This window comes from Trachinotus anak, unplaced genomic scaffold (genome assembly GCF_046630095.1).
Source record: "Trachinotus anak isolate AG129_WGS33_773 ecotype Australia unplaced genomic scaffold, CSIRO_AGI_Tana_v1 ptg000016l, whole genome shotgun sequence".
Classification (NCBI taxonomy): domain Eukaryota; kingdom Metazoa; phylum Chordata; class Actinopteri; order Carangiformes; family Carangidae; genus Trachinotus; species Trachinotus anak.
In genome coordinates, this window is record NW_027273867.1 from 23466134 (window position 1) to 23490768 (window position 24635).

The 24635-nt window shown below is 42.7% G+C and overlaps 1 protein-coding gene across 1 annotated transcript in view; it reads right to left on the bottom strand.

Moving 5' to 3' along the window:
* Positions 1-7027: 7027 nt before the first annotated feature.
* Positions 7028-24635, bottom strand: part of LOC139634143 (CCR4-NOT transcription complex subunit 3-like) — a 36042-nt gene continuing 18434 nt past the window's right edge. Inside the window, exons 8-19 of the mRNA XM_071500427.1 lie at positions 23010-23138; positions 22691-22781; positions 22000-22133; positions 20288-20344; positions 18882-19884; positions 18389-18494; positions 17774-17921; positions 16109-16205; positions 15587-15788; positions 13007-13139; positions 12488-12613; positions 7028-11693 (exon numbers count right to left, since the gene is read on the bottom strand). Of these exons, the coding sequence (XP_071356528.1) occupies positions 11595-11693; positions 12488-12613; positions 13007-13139; positions 15587-15788; positions 16109-16205; positions 17774-17921; positions 18389-18494; positions 18882-19884; positions 20288-20344; positions 22000-22133; positions 22691-22781; positions 23010-23138 (2325 nt within the window). The 3' untranslated portion in view covers positions 7028-11594. The remainder of the gene's footprint in view (positions 11694-12487; positions 12614-13006; positions 13140-15586; positions 15789-16108; positions 16206-17773; positions 17922-18388; positions 18495-18881; positions 19885-20287; positions 20345-21999; positions 22134-22690; positions 22782-23009; positions 23139-24635) is intronic.

Sequence of the window (24635 nt, forward strand, 5' to 3'; positions counted from 1 at the left end):
ATTATCCTGCTGAACAGAATCTGTCAGTCACATAAACCTTTGTTTGTCACAGACTTTATTTTCTGCAGAAATCCAAAAGCCGATGTAAAATCCTGCTGTTTGTCGAGGGGACTAGTGTGAAGCTAACGTCCAGGTTAGCCTACAAATATACGTCATCCCTGCGGTTCTCTATAGCAACTTATATTCAAACAGAACACAGCATGGACAACAATTGCATCAAATGATATCACTGATTATCACTTATCAAACAACAGTAGCACTGATCTCACCAGTCAGTGGATGGATGGATGATTGTTCTGTCCAAACAAACTAAACAACCAGGGAACGGGTCGAGGCCGACAGCGCCCACCACGAGTCTGGTTGTGTCGGAGGTTTCTTCCTGTTAAAGGCACAGTACGTAACTTCTGCTGTTTGGAGTCTCTCAATCAAATCAAAAACAAAAGACAAAGGCAGTGACTTGCCTACACTCTTCAGCGGACGCAGGATGTCTCGGTGCTGTTTACCTTTGTTTCTTTAACTTATGAACCAGACGTTCAGGAGGTTGGCAGATGCTTTGTTAGCCAAGGACTCTCAGATGACTCATAGCATCAAGATGACGTCCCACAATCCTCTTCACTTTCATTCTGTCAGAGCAGGTGTCTTTGTATTATACAAACAAGTTTGGTGAATCTCTGATATTGGACAAATTTCAGGTTTTAGAGACCACTGCAGTCTCAGTTTGTACATGTTGTTCCTCGTCTTTGATCGTATTCTCTGCTCCCACACCTGCAGCTGTCGGCCCTGAAATCACGGAAGACAAAAATACGAGTCGTGTTTGGTCTGACTGTTGATTATGTGGCAGCTTGTTGCTCCCCTCTGCCGTCGACTCTGGTGTGATGTTGTACGATCAAATCATAGTTTAGTTTCTCGTAAAGCTAAAGCTGCGTGAAGTTGAGGGATTTCTGAAGCTGTGCAGAGCCTCGGACGCTTCAGAGTGCACTGCAAAATTGGAATTTCAAGAAAGTAAAAAAGTCTTATTTCCAGGAAATAAGTCTTGTTTTTTTGTCTAAAAGGAAAAATAAGCATGTTGAGCATGTTTTGCATTAGAAAAGTCATCTCATTATAATGCATGCATCATTATAATATAATGCAGTTATAAAGTTTTAAGGCCCATTAAGGTCTTTAAGTGGCCAGAACTTTTAGCTAGTTTTAACAATTCTAGTCAAGCAAAATTGGCTCACCACACAGGCCGATTTTTTTGCTCAATACCAGAAAATTGGATAAAATGTAAGAATATTTGGCTTCTTTTTTAGTTGGGCTGGGTTTTGCAGAGTTTGAAACCAGGGCTGGGAAACTTTCTCAGGGTGTTTTCCAGAGTCTGTTTCACCTCCAACGCTCATCTCCATAGTAAAAGAGCGCAGTGACATGTAAATGAAAATACAACAGGTGTTCTGCATATTGCATGTGAATATTTACCACTAAAGAGCAGGTTAGGGCTTTAAAAACACTGCGCTGTCAAAGTAAACTCAAAACCCTGCGACGCTGTCGGACTCACCTCTGGTTCCACACAGTTTATTTCTTTCTGTAAACAGGAAGTAACAGGAAGTTTCCTGCTTTGCTGAGGTGTAGGTTTGTTTGGAGACTGGTGTGATGAGGAGGAAGTGATCCAAGTATTTTACTTACCAACCAGGGATCAGTTCACTGGAGCCATCACGTTCTTCGTCCACATTGAGTTTAAGAATGGTGGTTCCTCTGCTCTGGTTCTGCCCCGTACACCCTGTTTCCTGTTGGGACTGTTGGTCGCATCAACATAAAAACACTTAGTGCACATTCTACAAACATTTTTAGTTTATTCAACACTCAAAATTTGAATATTTCAAAAACTTAATAGAAACTCAAAAATGAAAAAAATGTTATGCCAAGCTCAGTGTTTGTGCCGAGTGAACATAAAGTTTTTATGTCAGTTTAACAATCCGACATTTGCGTGGACTATTGAAATTTAGTGTCACAGATGGATTGGGTCAAGATGGCGTCTGCTTGAACGCTAGCACGCTGCAGGTATGTGAGCTGGAGAGCCTGAGAGGAGTATTCTCAGAAATTAAAGTTAAAAAGATTTTTTTCAGCGTTTGTGCATCATCACAGATCCTGTGTGTGTGAATATGAGTTGTACTATTCAGTCCTGAGACTTGTTGAATTTCAGCAGGAAAAGTCGGCTCATTGAGGTTCAGCTCATCTTGGAGCACTGACCACCTGTTTAACCACACACACACACACACACACACACACACACACACACACACACACACACACACACACACACACACACTCAGGCACTGGAACAAGTTCCTGAATCTTCTGTTACTGAAGTGAAGAAAGTTGTCGATTCTGTTTCAGAAGAAAGACGACAAACATGAGGTGTCTGTTCTCTTCTCCCTTTTTCTCAGCGTGTTCAGCCTTTACATCACTTCCTCCGGGTGGGGGGGGGGGGTGGGGGGGGGGGGGGGGGGGGGGGGGGGGGGTTCTCTCAGTGGTGGACCTGCCAGACCTCAGTACAGTCAACAGACAGGGATGAGTCAAAGTGTCCTCTGGCCAGCAGAGAGTGCGTCACTCGTACACATGAGCAAACACGGACGCACACGTACACACACACACACACACACACACACACACACACACAAACATGCACAGCCCAGATGAGAGGTACCAGTGCTGTCCTGTGAATGCCCCGCGTCCCCAAAACGTCAGCGCGCTGGAGACCAAAGAGAAGCTTTGTGCTCAGCCTGGTTTCCTCCTGCGGGCTCGGCAGGTTTCAGTGCAGGTCTCTGGACCTCAGCTCCCTCCAGCCTCACTCAGCTCCTGAATATTCTTCTTACCTGCTGTAGACATGAACATTAGTTATGGGCCGTCAGGAGACACGGTCACACGTCGAGACTGTGCATCCAGGAGGACGTATTGATCATTTTGGTGGAGTTATCTATTAATATTTATAAATATTATCAGTGTGTTGCCACAGTAACCAGGGGGCTCATGAACTCATCATGGTCAAGTGTCAATTTCTGTGCAAACTTTAATTTAACTTAATTATTTTTTATTAGTTAATCAAACCCCTTATCTGGGTCCAGGTCATGTTAATCAATTCATTATATTATTACTAATTAAAATTAGAAAGTCAATAGGTTCATGACCTTCAGAGATAATTGTCGGCCTGATTGTTTCTGTCAGTCTCTGACTGTGTGACCATGACACAGGTATTAAATTACATCAGCGTGAAGCTAAAAAGTCTTAAATCTAATGTGGTGAACACGACAGAAACTGGAGTCACATGACAACAAACAATGACAACAACAACGACAACAACAATGACAACAACAACAACAACAACGACAACGACAACAACAATGACGACAACAACAACAACAACAACGACAACGACAACAGCCTCGTTTTAGCTTCACTGTGGTGCATTTTAGATTTTCTCCAACAGACTTTTGAAAAGTTTTTATAAACTCAGCGGCTGAGGGTTTTCTCAGGACACTGATCAGCAGGTCTGAGTGATATCACCTCAGATCAATATCACAATTATTTTAAACTCAGACCATGATTATGATTAATGAGTAATTACTGGATCCGTGCATCCATCCCTCATATTTGGCGACGTGATTGTGTTGCAGGTGATTAAACTAATTGATGGTGTTACCCACTGTGACGCCACAGTTTTCAGAGTAAAACGGGGCCGGCAGCGTTTCCCAAAGTCTCTGTTTCAAACATAAACGTTAGATTGGAAGATTGACAATAAATGAAAATCTGAAAACGCTGCGAGTGAACACAGAGTTTGAATCAGATTTAAATCAAAGTTCATCTTTATCGTGAACACGTGAGCCTTTGAATCCAGAGCATCTGGAGCCTCAGGAAGTTCCGTCCTCTGCTGCTTTGATTTAGACTTTTATTTTGTTAACCAGTCTCTTCATGGAATCCACCCAAACATCTGGAACATTAGATTCACATCAGGAACAATGACGAATACACATGCACCAAGTGTGTGTTGTATTTTTACACACACCCCCACACTTTCACACATACACTCCAATCCATTCACACGTTCTCACACACACACACACACACACACACACACACACACACACACACTTGGGGGGGTTCACGACTTGTGCCACCCCCCCCTCCCCCCACTCCAAAAGATAAAAAAAAGAAAACATCTGCAGGCGTTGACCTGGGTTAAGTCATGTTATGATGTGGCGTACATGCAGCCAGTCATCCAAGAGAGAGAGAGAGAGAGGGAGGGAGAGAGAGAGAGATAGAGAGGGAGGGAGGGAGAGAGAGAGAGAGAGAGGGAGGGAGGGAGAGAGAGAGAGAGAGAGAGAGAGAGGCTCGCTGCCAAACAGCAAAACAGGACCATATGGCTTCACATCTCCATATGTCACTGTACAGTTTATATGAGGTGAAACCGTGTGAGGAGTAAACAAGCGGCGCTCGGGCTGCGAACATGAAAGCAGGGAGAGTGAATAAGTGGGGCGGAGGTAGCCCAGAGGTGAGGGAGGGGATGGGGGAAGAGTGTGTGTGTGTGTGTGTGTGTGTGTGCTGATCCTGCTGAGGAGCCCTTTAGCAACACAGTTAACCCCGTTAGCTGTGAAGGAGCCGCTCAGTGGACGGCAGTGGGAGGTGTGAATGTGTGAAAAAGATCCACGTCCATTTAAGGAAGGAGGAGGGAGTCGGCCATTTTGTTCTCTCCTACTAAAGGCGTTTTATTTCTACATGTGTTTCCTGCTTTTATTAGTGAGTCAACATTTGGAGGATGACAGGAAATGAGGAGAGACCTGTGAATAAAAATCATGTCGACATCCAGGTTGTAATTTCCAAATCTCTGACTTGGTGTGAAAACCATAAATAAAACCAGATAAAGATGGAGGAAGCGTCTGTGACGTCACCCACAGGTTCCTGAGGCTCAGAGTGGGCTGCTCCACAACGCCATCTTGGCAGCGCCTGACTCCACCCAGCTCCAGGTTAATCCAATAAAGAGCAAAGAGACGTGGAGCCGAGACTCCTGTGCAGGCCAGTCGTAGCAAGCATACGCCCACCTGTCACTCAAAGCAACCTGTCGATGTTTGAGCCGAAATAAAATGAAAACAGCTGAGTTTTATAAAAATTCCAGATGAAAATCCAGACCTGGTGCAAGGAAATGTGGGACTGTTTGGCCTGAGCAGAGGAATGTGATCTGCTGACTGACGTATAATATTAACATCTATATTTTTAGAGAGGACATCACGAGTGTGTTCGGTCAACATTTTAAATTAAACGTTAAACAGAAAGAGTCTTTTTTATTTGCTCTATGCTGTAATTTCCGAGGTCATAGACATTCAACAACATAAACTTAAATAAAAACTGGAAAAATTTCAGTTTTTCTAAATCCATCAAATAAATATCATGTGGTGGAATAAGAAGTGCAACATCTGCCTTTAAGTTCAAAGTTGCAAAAAATGAAAAACCAGCTCTCACACCTGAACAACACTGATTTGTGTGTTATGAATTTCCACGTCTGCTGACAGGTGACCTCTGGGAGCTGCCGCATAAAAACGAGCCAACGAGCAACAAAGACGGAGCCGATATGAACAAAAGGATCTTAATGCCTGAACACAGCTCCTGCTAATGGGTTTTCCCCGAGAACCTGACAGGCAGCACGTACTCCGACCCCCCAGCCGCTCCCACTAAAGCCTCATTAAAGCTTCATTGTTCCATACAGCAGCACATAATGCAGTCACACTCATGAAAGGGACAGAATGACTTGTGATGTTGAGCAGTGAAGTGCCAGGTGCAGCAGTAATGGGCTGCGGCTGCTGCAGAGTGATTCAGTCTGTCGGGGCCCAGAGGTGGTGGTGGTGGTGCAGTTGCAGCCGCAGCAGCAGCAGCAGCACCACCACCACCACCATTGCTCTGATGTGGAGAGCAGATGTTTATCTCCACTGTTTACTGACTGGTTTATCTCATGGTGGTCATGGGACGAGGAACTGATTTGTTCTAAATGAAGATTTTCCACATTTCAAAAACAATGAATGTCTAAAATTAAAGGGAGATTAAAACCTAGACAGGAGATTTGTTTTTATTAGATGTAATGAGTCATTAGTATTGATGATGCCACTGCTTTAATCAGTATTAATCACTCTGGAAGCCTGAGCCTGATATTTAACTTTCTGGCTTTGAAAATTCACGTCCTGTTTCAAAATCTGTCAAATATTCTGTATTAAATTCCAGTAGTTTGCACTTTAATTAGGCCACTTCACTCTTAAAGAAAAATGAGGTGTGTCACCTTATTAAATGCATTTATTTATTTGCTAGGGAGAATGCATCTGAATGAACATCAGTATAAAATGTAAACATGCTGGATTGTAGCAAAAATGCTAATTCACCTCCGTTGTCCCTCGGCAGGTTTAGTTTTTAAAAGATGAGGATAAATCTGATGATTTTATGCAGTTTTAAAAGACTGTTCTGTTGTTTTTCCAGGGTTTTATCTACTTTATATTAAAACAGTTGCTGACTGTTTCAAATTGTACATTTATTTTTGACTTTCCACTGATTCCTGTACGTTATAAAAATCTACAGATAACTAGACTTGAAGAATTCATAGTCTTTGTTATTGGGGCTAAATGTATTGTGGTCACATGGTGATGCAGATGTGAACAGAGACTCTGAAGAAACTGAAGAAATAAATAGTAATAACGAACAATCCAACAATTCCTTCTGAGTTACCTGCAGCCTGTTGCAAGTTTGAACTGTTGCACTTTTTTTTTTTACTGTTCAGTAAATCAATTTTTTTGTAAGAAGTGTAAATGAATCAGAGACTGTTTAACGTGTGGGACAGGAAGCGGAGCGCTGTCACGGTGAAACAACAGGTCTCAACATCTGACGTTTTCCAGGTAACTTTGATTCACACATGTGATCAACCTCCGAGCTTAAATGTTGTATTACTGCACATGTTCGTCTTTGATTTCTAGAGTTTATGTTTGTCACAATATTTTCACAAACCACAACACAAGCCCAGTTTTCTGAAAAGTAATTCTTTTAATATTTTACAATCCTTTATTCATGGTTATTTCATTATTTACTTTTTCAGCGCCACTTTGCAAGTGTCATTATTCCATGCTGTCTGACGACAACAACGACCAACAAAAGAGAAGAAAAGAAAAAAAAAAAACAAAGGGGAGGTTTGAAGAATGAGAGTCTATACAACACTTTTGTCAAGGGGCAGAGAGAGATTCACATTTGGGCTCTCAGATTGACCTCTCATCCCTTCCGCTTGTCAAAAAAAAAAAAGAAGGTTAAAAGCAGGACTGTCAGTCAGGTGAACAGATGTAGAGTTGTCTGTGTCTGTTTGGCTATAAAAACACACCACACTCCTGTTGAGGTCTTTAAAAAGAACAGGGCTCCTCCTTCTCCTCTGGGTTTTAAAATGCTTTCCCCATCTCTGGAAAAAAACCAAAAAAAAAACAAAAGAAAAAACATACAAACTACCACAGTAAATTCAAAAAATACAAAATATAAAGATGGTCTCTCTTCCAGGTGCTGCTCCAAACATTGGAGGATAATATTTGTTTTTTTTATTTTTATAAAAGCCTTTTGTGAAATGAGAAGAGCCGCTGGCGAGTAAAGAGAGATAGGGGAGGGGGGAGGTGGGGTGGGGGGGTAAAAATTAAAACTTTTGGTAGTGATCTGTCAGGCAGAGATCAGTTAGCTGTTGTGCTGTGGCGACAGGAGCTGCTGGCGGATACATTTCCTCATAAAATGATCTATCAAATACTTCCTGAGAAACAAAGGAAATATCTACCTGGCGTGAAGAGAGGAAGGAGGGAGGAGGAGGAGGGGGGAGAAAGAGAGAGAGAGAGAGAGAGAGTGGAGGAGGGTGAGAAGACTGAATCAAAATCAAAATAACAGAAGACAAAATAAGCTGCAGTAGAAAAAAAAGAAGCTAAGACCGGGACTCGTTGGTGGGAGCTGTGAGCTGTGTGTTTACTGTGGGCCCGGTCGGCTCGGTCGAACCCTGCAGAGTCAACACGGAGCCGGGAGCTGCAGGACAGAGGAGGAGATGTGGGCAGCGGTGCTGGTGTTGCTCTGTTTGTGCTCTTCAGCACAGAGAGGAGGAGGAGGAGGAGGAGGAGGAGGAGGAGGAAGGGGAGGAAGGGGAGGAAGGGGAGGGGAGGGAGACTAACAAACACTGTCTGTCCAGCTGCTGGCAGCATCCAACACCCACGACGCTCACACTGATCACTGCTGGAGCTTCAGCTGCTCAAGGATCAGTTCACCCAAATGACAAAAAAACAAAACTTTAACCTCTGGAGGAATCGAGTCGAGCAGATTGAGTCTGAGATATCCAGATGTTTGAAGTTCACAGAGGAGAAACTAAAGCACAGATGTCTTTTAACGAATCATGTTTTGAAGAGTGGAGGTCGACTTATATCCAAGGACGAGGCAGTTACAGGCTCCTCTACACTCAGTGTTGAATTCTGGGTTGTTTGTGGCGCTGATGTTGCTCGGCTAGTCTTTCGTTCAGGGTGCGTTAGCTTGTTTCGTTAGCACAGTTAAAGCTGCTGGTGTTTCTCTCTCTCTGAGGAAATAAATGCGTCTCCGCTGCAGAAATGAACCAGGGAGAAAATCTGTCAAACAGCTGAGACAGATGATGAGCTACTGTCAGAAAAAAAGGTTTCTGACGCCTTAAGAGCCAAAGAGGAGAGAGAGAGAGAGTCTGTGACTAACAGAGAAGCTACACTAATGTGGGTTTTACATTTTACTGTATTTCAGGTTTCATTAACATGAGAGAAAACGACGCTCGTCTCCTTTAATTAACGAGACTCAGGGAAACTCCCCCAACAGGACGAGCGGACAAGTGTTTCCTGTCGTCAAAATATCTTTCTCTGAAAACCAGACGCTGAAAAAGAGGGACGTCTTGTAGTTGGGTCAATACGTTGTTTAACATAACTCAACATTTTGGGAAACGCCTTTATTTGTTTGTTAGATGAGAAGTTTTAATCTCTGAGAGAGTTGTGTCGATCTGCTCATCCAACTCTCAGCAAGGAAGCAAATACGCATATGTTTGTTTTTAATGTATTTAATGAAGCGAGGCAACTTAAAAAAACACTCTCCAGTGGAGAAGTCTACCTCGACCACACGGCGCCTGATTAATTGCCCAGATAACTGTGGAACAGTCTGGTTGATTTCTGGCAGCTGAGAAATTTGCAGGTATTTGTCCATAAAGTTTGTAGTGATCAGATCATTAACTGAAGCACCTGAAAACAATGGAGGCAAATACAGTTTAGTTTGTGCTCCTTAAAAAATAACTTTTAAAAATCTACAGCAACGTCTCCCACAGATCCCAAACTGTTTTCACAGGGACTATTTTTGTGGTCGAGAGAGAGCTGTGAAACTGGGAGGCCTGTGGGTTTCTGCAGAGTAACGGGGGCACTGTCTCTGTTGATAGATGTTGCTGTTCAAGTTTTCAACGCTGTGAGCACCACAAATAAAATCACATTCACCCCCAATGAGTTGGAACGGAGGCAGGAATCTCAGAAATAACTCGAGACATGAATAAAGAGAGCGAACTCTATCTGCATGACTGGATGCTGTGGAGAAACACGAGGAAGGTGTGTGTGGTTTTATGTGATTTGAATGAACTGAGGCTTTAATTTGAAGAAATGAGATGCTGGAGGAGTTTTAACTCAAATTCTGAAATAGACTGTAGTTTCCTCTAAAATTGTTTCAAAACCAAACGGTGACATAACACTGCCCACCAGGTGAAGACAGTTACTACCAACACCTCACTGGCTGTGCTGTCACACTCCTCCACCGTGGCTCGATGGGAGTAGGCAGGGCCGGGTATTTTTAGACCACAGCGGCCGGCAGATTCACAAAAATCAACCGTCCACTTTTACCACTTCACAACAACAGCAGGGCCTCTGAAGGACAGTTAGGTGTCAGAGGCGCCGCCCACAGCCAACATTTACCCACGTTCGGCTGGTGGTTGTGTTGGTGCTCAGGTCAGGTCAGGTGAAGGCAGAGTGGCTGCGGACCAGAGGCAGGTTGACTGGTTGAGAGGTCAGTTTCTAAGGCTCATCAGTGTTGGAGAGATGAAGCTCCACGAGCCCTTGTTGCAGCAGCAGCAGGGCAGGAGACGTTTTTATTTAGCTTCTGTTTCTGACCAAAGTTCAGAAGAAGAGCTCAGTTTTGTCACCTTTACGACCTCGACTCGCACCAAACCACATTCAGTTTTTGGGTGATTATAGGTGAAGCTGCGGGGGCCCTGAGAGCTCAACGCACTGCAGCTGAAGTTAATGGACAAAACACAAACAAACTCAGAAAATGTTTCTTCATCAACTTGACAACACATGATGCAAATACTGACAACACAACTGAAGTGTTTCCAGGAAACACAAAAAAGGATTTGTCACTCTTTTGTGTCCCCTGGAAACACTTCTGTTGTGTTGTCAGCATTTGCATCATGTTTCATCAAATTGATGAAGATGTTTCGGATTTTTCTTTTTGTGTTTGTCTATTCGCCTTTGTTTTCTTGAGCTCTCAGGGCCAACGTATCAAACTCTTCATAAACACTTGTCTCTTATTGACCGGTAACTTAAGACGTGTCTGTCACAGCTTCTGCTTTTGTTTCCGAATTTACGATCACATTCCTGAACCACATTTTGTCAGATATTGTAATAAAACACAGGACGTGTTCAGGTAACACAGGTGAATCTCTGATTCACGTATCTAACGTGTGCGATTGTATGTTCAAATTGTTCTGCTTTGTAAAACCGAGGAAAACGATGCAGAACCTCCCGCGCTCTTACGTGCTCAGGTTGTGGGTCATTAAGTTCCTGAGGCGTTAAAGAGCTGACTGATCTCCAGTCAGTTCATGGCCTCTCTCACCATCTCCTCCTCCATCTTCACCTGATTCCTGCCCTGCTGCTGTGTCGCTCTGCACCCAGAGCCTGAGAGGTGTTGCAGCACAGCTTTAAGGTGGTGGTCTACATTAGCTCCCTCTTCAGGTGTAGTGGGTTTAGAAAGGGGACAGAGCCTGTACTGCGTGTTTAACCAACTATCTTTGGTTCTTCAGGGGCTAACAGAAGCAACAGCTTTTAAAGCTAACATAACAGGAGAACACAGAGTGGGAAGAGCACATGATAGTCTGGGTGTTAGGTGTGATTTTGTGTTTTTTTTGTGTCTTATCTGCCAAAACAAACCTGCAAAAAGTCTTGTTTTAAAGAAAGTTCCAGTTCAAGAAAAGATGGAAATAAAAGGCCTGATGATGAAGGTGGTGGAGAAGAGGAGGAGGAGGGAGGACAGGGTGGGAGGAGTTAATCACTGAGGATGATGAGGCAGGGTTGGAGGGTAAGAAGGAGGGAGGGGTTTCAAACGTGTCTTTGCGAACCCGCTTGTCCCCCTCCGGCCCTAACGTCTCCGTTCCCCCGCGACGAGCTGAGGTCAAATCCAGGAATGTCAGCAGGTGGACTGCCCGTCTTCGTTCATTCATTCGTTTTTTTCTTTGTCCACCTGTCTCTCTCTCTCACTTTCTCAGCCGTCCGTCCGTCTGTGTGTCCATCCACGTCTCTCTCTGCAGGTCACTGGAGGTCTCGGTCTTCTAGGTACCGGTACTCAAACGTGAAACCCTCCTTCTTCCGCTGGCCCCATTTCTCATAGTCAAAGTAAATGTATGTTCCCTAAAACAAAGCACAGAAGACGTCAGATTAAATATCACAGACGAAGAAAGATCAGTGAAGAGTCAAACTGCTGCCTGAGAATTAAACCTGCTCAGAAAAAAGGTTTTACAGTTTGTATGAATACATCGCTTTGGAGCTTTGGGTGAAACACCTCCTGGATGAACCTCTATCCAGGAGGTCCCTGGTCCCTGTCCCTGAACCTCTCTGACCTGGATAATCCTCCATGGTGAACATCAAGTCTGCATTAATGCTAAATCTCACACTGCAGCTGCTCAGAAATACAGTTCATGTGCACGATTAAACTTCACAAAGTGAAAAAAAATGTTCATATCTGCACTGAAATATTATGGATTTCTAGATGGTTTAAAGCTCCACCCAGTCTAAAGGTAGATGTCCATGTGTTTGTGATTATAAAGCAGGTCTAGGTTCTATATTAACACTGTCAAAGTATCAAAGCCTCAGTCCACAGAGAAATGCACACAGCCTGTATTCAGAAACTGAGCCTTAAAACCAGCCGTCAGGACTTCTGGAACTTTGTGATGTCACAACAAAGCAGTCACCAGACCCCGCCCACCTGGACCAGTATTTGGTTTCTGTGAGTGTTTACCTGAAATCTGCTATATTTTTAATTCATTATCAAACTTTTTTGGTTCTTAAAACCACAAATTGATCTTCTTATGTATTTAAACACTTTAAACACACAAATAGTGTGAAATATGAGACACTGGTACTGGAACAAGCCTTCAATGATCTTACAAACTTTCTCCACAGGAGGTTAAAGACGAGAGTCTGACCTGCTCGAACTCATCAGTGATGGTTTTGGGTTCTTCGTGCCTCTGAAACCACATCATGTACTTTGTGTGGAACCTCCACGACTGCTTCTTCAGGGCTTTGGCTGCCAGATACTGGGCCTTAGTGCCCTGAGGAGGGGAGAGGAGGAGAGGAGGGGAGAAATAGGACAGACAGCAGAGCAGGAGAGGAGAAGACTTTGATTAGCTTTGGCTGTGAGGCAGATTTAAAAGAAACAAATCTTAATTTAGTTTGTAATTTAATAAAAAAAAACATCCCAGTAGTTCTTCTGTGAACAACAGCTGTATCTGATACTTTCTGACTCACTTCAGGCGTCTTCATGTTTCCTGTTCATCCTTTCACAATCAACTTAAGGTGTGAAATAAAGATGATCGGCTGCCTGATTTTTCATCATTTTCATCGTCAGTGAATCAAACTTTGATCAAATCAATATAATCCTGAAGCTTCTCTCTCTATAGAAAAAGAACAAGGCAATAAAACCTGACATTTAATTACAAACATACCTCCAGGTAGTAAAAGATGAAGAAGAGGGTTTCTGTAGAAAGCCTCTGGTAAAACTCTACAGTGTCGGAGTGGGGCGGTGGCACCTGGTGGTGGAAAGGCAGGGTGGGGCACGGGTTCCTCATCAGGTACTGCCTGTGGCGTGGACACAGAGGGAGTCAGTTAATGAGACCTAACTGGAGAAAAGGCTTCGTATTTCAGACGAGGCGGCGCAGCTGTGGGACGCAGCGATTCATGTCAATCATCCATCAGTGATAATAAAATAAAACGTTTATTGTTTGGTGTCGACTCTTTTTGTTAGTAACATGAAAAAATGCAATTTTTCATTGACAATATCAGACAATAACTATATTTGCTAGGATACATACATTTCGTTTTCCAATGTTTTTATTAATGAAAATCACCTTTTTAATGGTCAAATGAAGCATTTTAATTCAAGTATTTTAGAAATCTTTGTACTTAATATTAGTTTTTTTTATAGTGTTACCTTTAAATCACAATTCACAATATTAAAAAATCCTCAGTCTCACTACAAAAAAACGAAATCGATCAAGACTCAAGCGTCTAAGAACCATTTGATGATCATGAATATTCTCAAGTAAGAACCTCATGACACTAAAAACCCTGACCTGAAGCGACCTGAAGTGACCTGAAGCACCAGAGTGAGACATTTTAGCTAAAAACTATTGGGAACAATCGATTAACCCTGAAATCAGACCAACGAACACGTTCACCTCCCTGATGGATCCACACAAAGTAGGAAAATCCAGCAGAGGGTCACACACACTCTGCCCAGATGCACTTTTCCATCCAAACCATGTATTTTTAGATCAGTGACAAACACAGATCGTCCTCTCTCTCTCTCTCTCTCTCTCTCTCTCTCTCTCCACCAGGCCGAGTGATAACGGTGTTGAGCTAAGAGGACACAACACACTCACTCCGCCACTTACTACTGACTCAACACACTTCACAGTCTAATACGTGCAGGTTACTACTGTGATTAATTCAAATAAATCAAGCTGGAGATTCCTGTGTCTGTGTGTGTGTGTGTGTGTGTGTGTGTGTGTGTGTGTGTGCGGGAAGTGAATTTAAGAAACAGGCGGCAAGATTTTCCCGTCAAATATCTGAGGTCAGAATCTGAAATCTATGCATGCGTGTGTGTGTGTCTCTCCCTCCTCCTCTGGCTGTAAAAAACAACAGGTACTGTGGGACAAGAGGGTTTGAGTGTTTGTATTTAAATGTCAATTGTACCTGTGTGGGTTGACAGGACTGTAGATACAGTACCAGCATAACCTGCTCTCTAATTGTGGCTGTGTGTGTTTGTGTGTGTGTGTTATGTGACTGCACACTGAGCTGTCTGAAAACACTGAACACATATATATTAAATACAGTGACTCTGTTTTCCCACATTATTTCCTGTATGAAAAGACTGAGAGCTGCAGCAGCTGATTCTCTCTAAACTGGACCAAGAGAAGCTGCAAAACCTCTGGAGAACAACAGAAACTCAACAAACAGATGAATAAGTTTTCTGACAGATGTTCACTCTGATCAATAATCACTGATTATTTCTTACTTTCACAGATTAACGAGTCAGTTTAAGTTGATCTTTAACTATTTTTCAAAATCTGTCACAAATAATAAAACCTATCACTGCAGTTTATATCAACAAGGTCCTGATACAGATATGTACGAGCTCTCAGTCAGAAAGAGAGAAGAGACAAAGAGGTAAAAAAGAAAATAAGGTGTTGATTATCACCAGAATAAAAAAAATGAAAACTATTAAGTGTTAAGAGCAGCAACATTGTTTTAACTGCTGATTTTCACTTGTTTTTTGGAATTATTGATTTTTTTATCTGAATCTCACACATTATCTTGACTTAAATAAAACCAGATGAATTCTGGGAACATAAAATAATAAAATAATAAACCTGACTCATCTTCTCCAGAAGTAACAGAAATGTATCAAATATATTTACTCCAGTTTTGAGGTTTTTGTACTTCTTGATACCACTTTATAGTTTAACCTATTAAATACTTACTTAAATTTTACATGTAAATCTGTGTTGCATGTATAAAAATACTAATTACATATCAAATACAGTGACACCATTTCATAATGTCTCCTGCTTAAAAGACACATTATTCCTGGTATTAATGAGATTTGTGCTGCAGCTGATGATGGTAAAGAAAAGCTGCAGAGTCTTGATCAAGTTCTTCTAAACTTTTAGCAAATAATTAAAGTTTTACTATCAAATTCTTTAGTCTGTCCATGGACGTCTGTTTACACTCAGTTATTAAGGCTTTTTTTCTGCTGGATGTTCATCAGTCAGTTGGATTTTTTTCAAAGCAGCAGATCAGTTTATATTAATTTCCCACCAGACTTTAATCGTTATATCCTCTGCTGCAGAAACAAACTGTATCAATGTATTTTCCGTTAAACATATAACAGGTGCAGCTCTGAAAATGCTTCCAGCTACAGAAAGTGGGGAGGAGAAAACACAGAAGGTCTGTTTTTTTGAACAAGATACGAGTGTGAGGATGTTTTATCTCATGTTTTTGTACAATATAAAATTTCACTGCACCTGATCCTCTCGGAGTCGGATGGGTGGGGCATGTGCGTCCACGCCGCCTCCTCCATGGCCTGTTGGTAGAGCTGGTCTTTGGACAGGGGAACAGGCCCCAGCGGGCAGACCCCCAACGACGGGGGGATGCTGACCTCTGACAGTGAGGGCTGAGGTGCTGACGGGGGGCCCGAGGGGGCTGTAGTGCTGCTGGGGAAGATGTCTGAGGAGAAACAGAAGACAGGGAATTAACGTCAGAGTGTGGAGGAAAAAAGGAGGAGAGATAAGAAAAGGTGAAGGTGAAGGAGAGGGGAGGGGAGGTGCAGAGGGGGGAGGGACTCAGGATTTGAGGTCCGAGAGACAAAGAGAGAGAAGTTGAGTCAGGGGTGATAATATCATCAGCACTTTTTGTTCAGAGGAGGCTGAGAGTGGGAGGTGAGATGACATTTTGTTCCATTAAACTACAGCTTCCCTATTTCTGCTCTGTGGCAACCCTCTATCTCCTTTTATTAAGCTTTGTGTGTGTGTATGTGTGTGTGTTACCTGAGGTGAGGTGCAGGGAAGGCACGTCTCCCTCCATCCCTGAGCTGAGTGCTGCTCGCTCGGCCATGGACTTCAGGCTGCTCAGAGGCTCCTGGGGCTGAGGAGCACAGACAAGGAGACTCATGGGAAAACAGATTCTCCCGGACGTTGTGCGCCGTTACCGTACCCGCCGGTACGGAGGAGCTCGAGGTCCGACACCAGTGATAATGTTGTCATGGAAATCACTTCTGCTTCACTTTTTGGGCTGTTTGTTTTGCCTGCCTACCCCCCACCCCCCCTCCCTTCCTCAAAAGATGCTTGTGACGTAACATCAGGCAGCTGAGGATCTTTTTCAAAAACCCACTATAACGCCAAGAGTACGTGGTCACCTCGTCTTTAGTGGGTTTGCACTCGACGGTGACACGAGTGGATTTTAATTCCTGTCCCGTCCTGTACTGTGTTGTGCTGCTATAAGTATTGATGTCTGAATGGTAATATGCATTCTATGTAATACATGTTTAACTTATTGTATTTATTTATGCATTACAATGTTTCTTTATGGTATAATTATTATTAAATCCCATTTTACATTTTACATGTTTTTAACATGTTTTATGATCATTTTATGTCTTTTCATGTGATAACTTGGTGTTGCATTTCTTGTTTGAAGGGTGCTATACAAGTAAAGCCTATTATTATTATTATTATTATTATTATTATTATTATTATTATTATTATTATCACTATTATCATCATCATCATCTAACAAAGACGATTCCCCTGCAAATCCTCGGCTCACCTGATTCCTGCTCTCAAACAAAGTGAATATGGCGGCCACACAAAATATTCAGCAATGAAAAACCTTCCCACTGTTACTAGTATAAAGTCAATTAAATGCTGTGAGGAAGTAACTAAAGCTTGATCCGGACCGATCATGACTGATGTGGTGAAATCTGACTGAACTGTGACTCAAAACCTGCTGTAGATATCTACGGGGTGACTCCCGCTAACAGCTTACATCAAGAATAAATCAGCTTTATTGCCCACCACGGTCCAACGTGTTGGACCTCAGTAATGCTCTTGTGGCTGAGTGGGCGCAAATCCCTGCAGCCTAGTGCTGGTGGAGAGACAGAAACCAGAAGAGTGGAGGCTGATGCAGCAGCAGATTAATGCCCACAGTTTTGGAAAAGCTGTTGTGTGTAGATAAACTACTAAAAAAGACATTAAATCAATTTAAATTAAATATATAAACACAATACAGCGAACTAAAACATTACTGGAGTCGACTGTTGTCAGCAGTTTCAGTTTGTTATTCACACAACAAATTATTCTGAAGTGTAATTACTTGTTGGATAATCAGCAATCAGTGGACAATCTCTTCAGTTTTGTTACAAATTGTTGGCAGTGTCTGGAATACTCTGCTTGTGACACAGAGAGCAGCAATGAGATCATAATCATCCCCCTTGGACTTAACTGTTGGCAGAATTAGTTAAATCACAGTAGAAGCAAAAACAGTTTTTACTGCGTGTGCATCCAAATTAATAATCTGGGAGTTGTTTTCTTTATAAACAGGTGATTACAAACAAAAATCAACAAAAATACCAAATCCAGAAAAAATTAAAAACCTGTTTACCAGAGTGAAACAGCTGTAAAACCTTAACTGTGTGTGTGTGTGTGTGTTCTCACCTTGATGCTTTCGGAGGACTGTGAGTAGGACAGCGGTCCGTTCAGCAGGCTGCCGCCGCTCTGCGTCTTGGCCTCGCTGTAGGAGGCCGGTGACGGAGAGCTGGACGACAAACTGATGGAGCCCAGTAAACTGGGACCAGTGTCCTTACTGGGAAGAAGGAGAGAGGAGAAACATGAGAGAGAAGGTCAGTGGGTCAAAGAGGGAGCAACGAAGAACAGTTTAGGTCTTTAGAGACAAAATAAAATCATGTTTAAAGGCTTTTAAGATGAAGCCTGTTCAGAGTTTGTTCAGAAATGTAAATGTTTATGTGGTATGTGGATGAAATGTTCACAATCTTTAACCATTATCCCAGTTGGTTAATGACCATCATCACTAAATAATCACTGTTTCCTTCAGAGTGATCATACTGTTTAGTTTGGGCTTCAAAGGTGAAAACTTGTCTAAATTAAAACCTTACAGGATTATGAATCTTAGTCCCTGCACTAGAAACAAGTTTATTTATTTACCACCAAAAAACCTAGAACCACTGCTGCAACAACAAAAAAACCAACATCACAGAAATAAAGGACGAACATGTTCCTATAATTTTAGATAACCTGCTCCATCATACTCACGGCTGATTGGCTGTGGAGGTCAAAGACGAAGGTTGGCTGCTTTGTGATTGGCTGGCACTGTTGAGGGCGGACTCTGTTGTGCTGTCTGCTACCACAGCACTGTAACCTGTAACATGAAGGAGACAAAGACTTAATAAATGTCAAAGACAAAGCAACTTCAGCTGTTTGTAACAGTGAACACTTTTCTAACTCAGGGAAACTTAGAGAACCTTAACAATATTCTTTTAAAGTTTCAGTTTGTTTGTTCTCAATAAACTGAACTGATGCTACAGTGAGGAGATGCCTGTGCTGTCAGCACCTGCACCTACAGAACATCCTCGGGTTTAACTGCTCTGGTGATCACTGGAAGACCTTTGTGACTGATCGTGTGCTAATTCTGCTGAGAGCAGACGTTTTAGACTCGTTGTTAAAGGACAGTTTTGATGATTTCCAGCCTCGATCTCTTTAAGGTCTCGTGGGGAAAAGTGCATCAGCTCTGCAGACAGATACTCACTGGTGCTACCATTCTGCTTCTGTCGGCTCGGTGGTCGGACCAAGAGCGACGAGTTTCCTCCCACCACTCCGCTCCCTGCCGATCCCGAGCTGCCTCCGTTGCTCCCTATGACTCCTACTCCGCTACCTGGGGCTAGGCCTCCTATCGGGCTCGGTGACACCAACGAAGACCCCTGCACCCCCGACTGACTGGAACCCAAACCCAGAATCCCCGAGCTGACGCCGCCCATGCCCCCCGAGCCCAGCAGACCTCCCGTCGTAGATGTCGGCCCGCCGACTGTGATGCTTGCACTGCCGATGGAGCCCAACCCGCTGTTGGTCGATGTGGTGCTGACGCCTCCCAGAGAGCCCGGTAAGCCGGAGCCGACCGCGCCCGAGGCAGCTGCCTGAGCGTATGGCGCCGGGGTGGAGCTGGACAGAAGGCTCGCCATGGTGCTCAGGGATGCCGGCATCCCTGACAGACCAAGGCTCCCGGACATCGGGCTGGTGGTGATGGAGCCAGACATGCCGCCTTTCCCCAGAGAGAGGCCCAGCCCAAGGCCGAAGCTGTTAGAGGTCGGCGTGGGCCCCAACGGAGTCTGGGGCTGGGAGTTTGAAGTCAGAAGCCCCTGTGTGCTGGCGTTGGGGGGAGAGGAGGCCAAGGAGGAGGGGTGGCTGTTGGTGGAGGTGCTGGGGTTGGTGATGGGAGCGGAGGAGGAGGAGGAGCTAACTGAGTTTTTGGCCTGTTGTTGCTGTGCTGACGGGTGCGGCGGCTGCTGCGTCGCGTTGCTGTAGCTGCCAGCGGAAGTGTTGGAGAGGAGGACCCCCGAGTTGCCGTGATGACTGTTGCCCCCAGAGCCGCTGCTTCCTCCCCCAGCGATGGTCGCCATAGAGACCAGTGAGGATGAGGTCAGTCCTGAGACGGAGGAAGAAGAGGAAGAGGAGGAGGAGGAGGAGGAGGAGGAGGAAGAGGAGGAGGAGGAGGAGGATAACGAGGAAGAAGGGTTTCCGTTCTTCACAGGTGACTGGAAAAGAAATAATAGTGTTTTGATTTGATTTGATTCTGTCATATAATCATCCAAATATTCACAAAACAATAAGAAAAAAAAAACACAAACACATCATCGTGTGACCTGAACACACAAAGACAAAAAATATAAACTGCAGTTAAATTTAAAGAAATATATAAGTAGCATATTACAGAAACATTAACAGTCAAAATAATTTAATTATATACATAAGTAACAGAGAAAAGTGACAAATTCACAGTTTCTGAAGCTGTTTTTATAACTGACCTGATGAAATGATCATCGGACAACTTGTTGCTTCACTATCTACACACTGACTTACTCAATAAATCAAGTTGTTGCTGTGGCATTTTAAACATAACCAACATCAAGATGAATTAGGTGCTGACTTCAGACTCACCTGACTAACTTCACTGTCTGTTGAACGTCCTCTCTTCTTGTCATCCTCTGAGTTCTCCTGAAAAACACACACGAACAACGACATGTAGAAGATGGTGATTTTACTTCATTCGTATACTGCCAGAAATCTTTTATTTCCTCAGTTTGAGACTCTGAACTCCAGCAGGAGCAACATGGAGCCTTTGGAAAACAAACAGTTTAAAGAAGTATTTTATTCTAAGTGGAAACTCATAAAATGAAATGACCACAGTATTTTATGTTATGTTTTAATGATTTATGCTTTGGTTTAAGTATTTTATTTGTATTTTTTACTCATGTGCTGCGGAGGAATTTATATTTGCATGTTTTTCCTATTATCAAATTTGTGACTGTGCTGAACAGCTTCAGTTTCAGGCCACGTTCACACTGCTACATTTTCATTTTAAAACAAAAACTATTTCACGAAAACATGTACGTACATAAATGAACTTTCACGTACACTGGGCATGAGCAAACAGGAAGTCTATTCTCAGTTGGTTAGTTGCACAAAATACAACAAACCAGGAACAGGGAAGCTAGTTGTAAAGTCAAAATGCAGAATTTCACTGCACAACAACACAACAAGGTCAGTAAGGCTTGTATTTCATTATCCATGTTGCTTCACCACTGGTAGTCGAGGCTGATAAGACCCAATCAGGAAGCGATTGCATCATCGTTTCCAAAGGTCTCAGTTTCTGTCTGACTACTACACAACCCTGGAGATTTCAAACTAAAAACAGGGTCAGCAGCGTTTCCAGAAGTCTCAGTTTTAGCCGGGACAGGATGAGGAAACTTAGCAGAAGTGATGCATTTTAAAACTAAAACACAGTCGTGTGGACACAGCCTCTGTGGAGTGACATCACAACCTTTTTCAGATAATTAAAAGTTAAACTGCACTGAGTGAACTTCAGCTATCCCAGGAGTCATTGCGGCACTCCGCACACCCTGTCCTTTACATTCCCTTTCATGCCAACGGATCACTTCCTGTCAGCAGCATTTAACAGCACCACGCCTTCTATTCACACACAACAGACACTTAATAACTACTCTCAGTGCAAACTGTATGTGGGCAGAGAGGAAGAGCAGATGATATAATGGAAATACAGCAGAACAATGAGAGCAGATGGCAGCACGCTATAATAGCAGAGACAAAGGCAATTATATTAGGTTTATATTTTAGATATACAGACCTGACCTGACTCCAAGTGAACGCAACAAAAGGCTTAATGTTCAGAAATAACCAATATTACAAATTCATAGTCAATGAGGAGATAATACGCTGACAGACTGTTTGTTTTGGTGGAAAAGCAGAGGGTGCAGGGCAGTTTGAAGTTTGCTTAGTTTTTGTAATTTTATTTTAAGACTTTTTTAGTCATGAGATCACACAGTGAAGAACAAGAGAAAAGCAAAAGACAACTTGTGGAAAGGCTTTAAAATGACTACGAGGTACAGACTTCAACATGGTGAGAAACCTGAAGGGCCCAAGTTGTGACCTCTCACGTTTTTTTTTAGCTTGATGTTTTTTATTCTAAACTTCCAAATGTTGCATAAATTTCATGACCACAGGGAAATAAAAACATGTTCCTCACACATTCTGAATGTCAAAAGTGCAAAATGTCGACTTGCAGGCCGACGGCAAGATAAAACTCTGGAGAAGGAAACTGTTCAAAGTACTTTTAGAGAAAGTTTTCATACCGTAGTGCAAGTGGCAGGTGAGGGGGGGATGGGCGAGGATGAGGTGGTGGAGGTGGGTGTGCTGCTGGAGTGCTGGAAGATCTCGTCCTCCAAGTGCGAGTGTCCTGGTGGGGAGGTGGCGACGAGCGTCTGAGCTGGAGGGAGCAGAAACACAGAGGGAGCAGAGGTCAGTTATAAATCATGTTAGCTGAGAGCCAGCCCACTCTAAGGTCCGCAGAGTTAACCAAGTCAGTTTCATATAAAATAATCAATAATCATCTCGTGCTTTTCTTTCTATGTGTAAATGTGATGTGATCTGCAGAAGTTCTGCACTGAACTCAGACATGAAGGTCACAGAGGTCTCTGTGGATCTACAGCTCCTGCAGTGTCCTGATCAGCAGGGACACTTTGTCTCAGCAGTATTAAAACAAGTATCTAAAAAGATCAACTAATTTCAGAAGCTTTTTATGAATGTGTTGTATTCTATACAGTTTCAGGTTTGCAGCGATGACTGCTCGCTGTGGACGAGGTTATCTGGAGTTATTCTGCCCTTGACCTTTAATGTTTTCTCCCCATTGGAACCACACATGAGGCTCAACCTGCAAATCTATAACTTTATGATTATTTTCTTGTATTTCCTTCATATTTCTAGTCTGTATTGTGCAAAACAAGCTGTGTGAACTTGGTTGAACCCTGCTCTCTCTCCACTTACGAAGGTCCTCCAGATCCAAGTCGTCGTACAGAAATTCATTCTCCTCAAAGTCTGGATCCTGTGACGAGTCCACATAGTACTCCACATCATCCTTCATGGGGAGACATTAAATGAAGGAAAAGATAACAAGTGCATTAATTTTGGAAAGAAAAATTATAAATGATCTTTTCAAGAGTTGTGCTATTGTGTCAAACACAGGTGCAATGCTTCAAAACAACATGAGCTGTATCTGTGTTCAGAAAATTGGTGAAAACACAACAAAACCAAAACTCTGAACACTTCAGTCCCTGATTCTTCTTCTGCGCAAACGTGAACCGACCTTGATCTTCCTGACGGCTTCCACCTGCACCGAGTCATTGTCCAGCATCCTCAGTATCGTCTCCAGCATCCGGATGTGGTATCGATGCTTCTCGATGAACTTCTTCAGCTCCTCGATCCGGTCCTGCTTCTGTACGATGAGAGTGGGTGTGAGGCGGAGGGAGGACAATGGGAGACAGGTGAATATGTGAGGATGTTAAAATACAAACCTTTCAATTTGGTTACAAGAGTGTCTCATTAAAAAAGATTAAAAAGCTTCCAACAGAATCTCATCAGTCTGGACGGCAATTTTTTTTTATTGTGGAATAAAGATTCATTCATTTCAATTCAAAACACAAACTGAAGTGAATTATTCATTGAAACAATGAAGGAACAAAATGCCATTTAGAATAAAAAACAACCACAACAGTTTGATGACGAGAATGGGTGTTAAAAGTTTAAAGCCGACAGGCGTCAGAAAACATACAGGAGGTGTAACAGCACGGAGCAGGAGGCGCTGCTACATCTGCACTTATGGCTTAATGCATCACATGTAGCACGGGCACCGCACCACTTCTGATTTAAATCTTTAATTCTCTAACTCCGACACACTTAATTCAAACACCTTCTGAAGGAGCTGAGCACTTCAAACACCATTTATTTGTTTTTTTCCTTTCGGCTTGTTCCTATATATTCCAGGGTGAAATGTTTTCCTGGTGACATCAGGACCAGACTGGACCTTTCTGGATGTTTCCTCTGGATAAAAGCTTATGACCGGGAGCGCAGCACACTTGAATCTCTGTGGACGGCCGGCTGAAGTGATGTGATTATTAAAACACCACAGAACACTTAGGACCTATGTTGTTGGGCTGCATTAGTGGAGGCAGCACAGTGGAACATATTAATCTCAATACATATTAATGCTGCTCCAGCACATGTCAGCAACATGAGGAAGTCTCTGTGCCGAGTGCAAAACACACTTAAACTCTTAATGTTCCACTCAAGCTTGTTTTGTTCTAAGGTGTAAAACGGAAAAAATCTAATTACAAATATCAGCATTAAGTCTCAGCCAACATCAGTTTTCGATCCTGTGTGAATTAGTTTTCATTACTGATTAGTCTGCCAATTATTTTTTTTAGCTTAACTGTTTATAAAATGTCAGAAAATACTGAAAAACACCTGGTGTATGTGTCAAAATGTCTTATTTTATTTTTTAATGCAAAGATATTCAGTTTAGTATCAAATATGATGAAGAATACTGATGTTTGAAAGCCTGAAATCAGTGAAAGTTTCACTTTTTTTGCTTTAAAATGGACAAAACTGATGAATTAAAAAGTTGCAGATCAAATTTCTGTTGAACAACAAATTCATTGTTGCAGTTTGCGACAATTAGCTGAAGCTATCGTAAATTCTTGACCTTGGAATTTGAAAAAATATATTAACTCGTGGTCCGTTTGGTAGTTTTTCTAGAGCTCTTCATTACAGGAAAATTGCTCGGTTGTCATAAACAACACAAATCCACTGAGGAAGACTGTGAGATGTGTTTGAAAGCTCCAGAAAAAGCTAGTAAGTGGAACTTGTATTATGAACAGTTTCTCCCTGAGTGGTGTGAAACCTGAAAAGTGGGTGTCTGTATTTACCAAACCAG